Source organism: Maylandia zebra, linkage group LG3 (genome assembly GCF_041146795.1).
Source record: "Maylandia zebra isolate NMK-2024a linkage group LG3, Mzebra_GT3a, whole genome shotgun sequence".
Lineage (NCBI taxonomy): Eukaryota > Metazoa > Chordata > Actinopteri > Cichliformes > Cichlidae > Maylandia > Maylandia zebra.
Window position 1 is genome coordinate 57,062,191 of NC_135169.1, and position 5,285 is coordinate 57,067,475.

Sequence of the window (5,285 nt, forward strand, 5' to 3'; positions counted from 1 at the left end):
TTTAGCTTGTGTCTGTGTGTGGACAGACATAACATGAGCTAATTATACATTACTCCTCCACAGAGTGGACCAGCAGAGAGCAGAGGTTTCCACTGGTCAGTCTGCACAGCAACATCAAACACACCTGGACTCTGTGGTTATGGTTTGTAGTACTACGTTTACATTTGTTCTTTTCAGTCACCTCTATGCTGCACTTTGTGGACCAGAGGATTGTCAGTGTGTCCAACATAAGTCAGAGTTTGGGCTCCATGATTTCAGTCAGATTGGGGTGACTGTAGCTCAGGAGGGGAGCAGGTCAGCTACTAGTTAGGTTTGTGAATCAAACCCTGGCTGGCAAATGTACTGGGTAACGTACTAAACCCAAGCTGCCCTCTGATGCATCCATCAGAGTGTGAAAGAAAGTATTTAAGCATAGAACAATGTGCTTGGTTGAATGAGGCATGTTGTATAAAAAGCTTTGTGTGCACAGAGTATCAAAGAGAGCTATATAAGAACCAGTCCATTTACCACTGGGTAATTCATATAGTCTTCTTTTCCAGCGGCTGGAGGACAACATCACCATGTTTGTGAAGAACGAGCTGAAGAAGATCCAGAAGCTTCTGAGTCCAGATCACCCAGAAACTTTAAAGAGCCAGATGGAGGATGAGGAGATGTTTGAAGGTGAGGATGAAGATGAAAGAAAGAGCTGCAGAGAAGCATTTCTGAAGATCACACTCCACTTCTTGAGGAGACTTAAGCAGCATGAGATGGCTGACCATCTGCAGAGCAGTAAGAGAATTTCTCTAAAGACTGAATATTGATCTTTCCTAATAGCTCAAGAAATGGACCAATAGACAATCATCCTTTCAGGGTACTGAAAGGCTATGATATTTATTATATAATATTTTTTTCTGAATTTCTTACCTTCAGAAATATTTGCTCCACTCTGTAAACGTGAACTTAAAGCCCAACTGAAGAAGAAGTTCCAGTGTGTGTTTGAGGGCATCGCTAAAGCAGGAAGCCCAACCCTTCTGAATCAGATCTACACAGAGCTCTACATCACAGAGGGAGGGACTGCAGAGGTCAATGAGGAACATGAGGTCAGACAGATTGAAACAGCATCCAGGAAACCAGACAGACCAGAAACAACAATCAGACAAGAAGACATCTTTAAAGCCTCACCAGGAAGAGACGAACCAATCAGAACAGTGCTGACAAAGGGAGTGGCTGGCATTGGGAAAACAGTCTTAACACAGAAATACAGCCTGGACTGGGCTGAAGACAAAGCCAACCAGGACATCCAGTTCATATTTCCATTCACTTTCAGAGAGCTGAATGTGCTGAAAGAGGAAAAGTTCAGCTTGGTGGAACTTGTTCATCACTTCTTTAATCAAACTAATGAATCAGGAATCTGCAGGCTTGAAGACTTCCAGGTTGTGTTCATACTTGATGGTCTGGATGAGTGTCGACTTCATTTGGACTTCAACAAAACTAAAATCCTGACTGAAACAAGAAAGTCCACCTCATTGGATGAGCTGCTGACAAACCTCATCAGAGGGAACCTGCTCCCTTCTGCTCGCCTTTGGATAACAACACGACCTGCAGCAGCCAATCAGATCCCTCCTCAGTGTGTCGACATGGTGACAGAGGTCAGAGGGTTCACTGACCCACAGAAGGAGGAGTACTTCAGGAAGAGATTCAGAGATGAGGAGCAGGCCAGCAGGATCATCTCCCACATCAAGAAAGCTCGAAGCCTCCACATCATGTGTCACATCCCAGTCTTCTGCTGGATCACTGCTACAGTTCTGGAGGATGTGCTGGAAACCAGAGAGGGAGGAGAGCTGCCCAAGACCCTGACTGAGATGTACATCCACTTCCTGGTGGTTCAGGCCAAAGTCAAGAGGATCAAATATGATGGAGGAGCTGAGACAGATCCACACTGGAGTCCAGAGAGCAGGAAGATGATTGAGTCACTGGGAAAACTGGCTTTTGATCAGCTGCAGAAAGGAAACCTGATCTTCTATGAACCAGACCTGACAGAGTGTGGCATCGATATCAGAGCAGCCTCAGTGTACTCAGGAGTGTTCACACAGATCTTTAAAGAGGAGAAACAACTGTACCAGAACAAGGTGTTCTGCTTTGTTCATCTCAGTGTTCAGGAGTTTCTGGCTGCTCTTCATGTCCACCTGACCTTCATCAACTCTGGACTCAATCTGCTGGAAGAGCAAGAAACAACTTGGAAGGTGTTTCAAACAAGAAAATCTTCAAAGAAATACTTCTACCAGTGTGCTGTGGACAAGGCCTTACAGAGCCCCAATGGACACCTGGACTTGTTCCTTTGTTTTCTCTTGGGTCTGAAGACTAATCAAACTCGTTTGCAAGGCCTGATGACACAAACAGGAAGTAGCTCAAAGACCAATCAAGAAGCAGTTCAGTACATCAAGAAGAAGCTCAGTGAGAATCTGTCAGCAGAGAAAAGCATCAATCTGTTTCACTGTCTGAATGAACTGAATGATCGTTCTCTAGTGGAGGAGATCCAACAGTCCCTGAGATCAGGAAGTCTCTCCACAGATAAACTGTCTCCTGCTCAGTGGTCAGCTCTGGTCTTCATCTTACTGTCATCAGAAAAAGATCTGGATGTGTTTGACCTGCAGAAATACTTTGCTTCAGAGGAGGCTCTTCTGAGGCTGCTGCCAGTGGTCAAAGCCTCTAAAAAAGCTCTGTAAGTTATAAAGTTTTTATTATTTAATTTGGTTGGTATGTTATGGAAAACACACTGCCATGAACCTCTGTTTTGTTTTTGTCAAAATCACTGTAATATAATCACTGTACCTTTATATACATGTGACTTGTATTAATGCTGCTGCCCTCTTGTGGCTAAAGTGTAATTATGTTATTGTTATTAGGGAGGATTTGAGAGTAAGGCTACGTTCACACTGCAGGCGAAAGCGCATCAAATCCGATTTTTCTGACCTTTATAAATCTGACTTTTTTGACCCTATGCAACCCATATCCGATCATGCTATGACAGTGTGAACGTCGCGAATCCGATATTTTCAAATCCGACCTGGGTCACTTTCGTATGTGGTACTGAATCCGATACATATCCGATGTTTTAGAAAGCGACTGCTGTTTGAACGGTCATGTCGCATTAAATCCGTCTTTTACGTCACCAACACAAGACAGACGCCAATTATCAGCGCCCGATAAGACATCGCGAACGCTTCCTGGCCATCCCGTGTAGATGTCAGTGAAACTGTTGGGAAGACAACGTTGGAGAAACGTGAACATTTTATTTGTACTGTATAATCTACAGATTCTGAGAGAAATCTGCAGCTATCCTTTGAAGCACCGCTCCTCTAAAACAGCAATAAGGATCATTATTAGGTTATCTACATTATTATGTAAATAACAAAATAACTTAAAGCAAAAATTGGGAAACGTAAAGTCCGAAGTCTTCATATTAAGGGTCATCTGTCAAACAATATTCTTTGCTCTGGGTCTAAACAGAGCGCGTTGTGTGTGAAGTCTTCTTTTGCGCATGCAAATGCACAAATGCGTCCTTCATTTCCCCGAATTTGAAGGATTCGTCGGGTGTGTCCTTCGTGGCCCACCATATCCCAGAATTCATAGCGCGGCCCAGCCAAATTTCAGCTGCCAACAATGGCGGCAGCTACTAAGTTTTCAAATTACTCTTATTAATCTTTCTGGGTCACAAAATAAACTTTTAACATATTTTCAGGCGAGAAAGTAGCTGTGTAAACTTCAAATATCTGCTTGGTTTATCAAGACATCGCATATTTGCAAAAGTGTGCCGACGTTTTCGGAGACGTCTGTTCCCCACCCGCTCGCTAGCAAGCCGGGGGGTTCAATGGTCACTCCAGCCGGCGAGAGCAGCGGACGCCCGGCTTCATCGTTTTCAGACCCCGCTCTTTGGCTACTCAGGTGAAACACGATATATAAGTCACTCGGATAACTTAAAAATTTAATTGTTTGCCTTTTTTCTGTGTTTTATTTGTTCCGGAGTAAATCGGTTTGGCTGAGATCAAAGTTCCTCCGGGATTTTCACACAGCTGAATAAACGTTAAACAGGAAACTGATTAAACAGAAGTGTGAGACGGTCGAGAATTTACGCCAGTGTCCTGTTATATTTTAGATAGCAAGGAGCAGACGGCCGAGTTTATTAAACTCCACCGACACAGCGGTGACGCAAATCTGAAGGCTAGACCGTCCCATTTCACAGCTTCGCACTTCCAGCCTTTTCGGTCTTTGAAGGACCCGGCCCACGTAGACCGCGAATACCGGGTCCTCCGAAGGATGCAGCCGACGTTTTGGGACACAGCTAGTGTGTGATGTTCTTTCAGTGTTGCACTTTGTAGACGCTCCCTGAGCACTGGTCTCACAGCCAGCTGCACATAGAGACCAGTGTTGTTAGTCCAGGTCAGAAGATGACTTGTTGGAATGAAAATGAGCTTGTAGTTTGTCTGCTTTAATAATGTGACTGGAAAAAGGTGTTGGACTTCAAATATGTCCATTTCTTTCACATTTCACCTTTAAAAGTGAAGCCTTGTGGTTCCTGGAAGGAAAAACACGACTTTTTCAAGTCTTTGTCCTGTTTTTATGATAAATGTACGACTTTAATGTGAAACATTCAGAGTTTTTTCTCTTGTTGTGTTTGTTTGAAGCTGCTTCCTGTTGGCTTCAGCTGTTTGGAGTTTCCATTTTCTAAACTTCTACATTCTGAACCTTCTTCAGCTCTGAACAGATGATGAAACACTGAATGATTTCAAGCTCACACTTTGTCTAATAAACTTACATCTTTCATTCTTTATACAGATTGAGGGACTGTGGTTTGTCAGAGATCAGCTGTGATTATCTGGCAGCAGCTCTGAAGTCCAACCCCTTCCATCTGAGACAGCTGGACCTGAGCTCCAACAACAAGCTGCAGGATTCAGGAGTGAAGCATCTGTGTGGTTTCCTGGAGAGTCCAGGATGTGGACTTGAAACTCTGAGGTCAGTCAGCATGTTTTAGTTGTGCTGAGATGAATATGATGTGAAAGTTGTGCTGACACTAAACTGCAGACATCAGGCTGATATTATACTGATCCACACTGAGGATCTTCATGGTAAAGTCTGTTTTCTTCTTCTCTGGTTTAGTCCATTGACTGCAGCAGAACAATGTTCACATTTCAAACAGTGAGACTCAACGTATGGCCCGCGGCCCACACGCGGCCTGCCCACCTTTCCTGATTCAGAGAGAGGGGACCCTGATTAACTGTGTAGTGTTCTTCCTCACAGTTCTAAGT

At 43.9% G+C, this 5,285-nt stretch overlaps 1 protein-coding gene across 1 annotated transcript; it reads left to right on the top strand.

Annotated features, from left to right (window-relative positions):
• The first annotated feature begins 513 nt into the window (after nucleotides 1–513).
• On the top strand, nucleotides 514–5,011 carry LOC143416752 (protein NLRC3-like). The gene is made up of 3 exons (XM_076882269.1): nucleotides 514–768; nucleotides 910–2,701; nucleotides 4,816–5,011. Exons 1-3 carry the CDS (start codon nucleotides 561–563, stop codon nucleotides 5,009–5,011), a joined length of 2,196 nt encoding a protein of 731 aa, XP_076738384.1. The 5' UTR covers nucleotides 514–560.
• The last annotated feature ends 274 nt before the right edge of the window (nucleotides 5,012–5,285 follow it).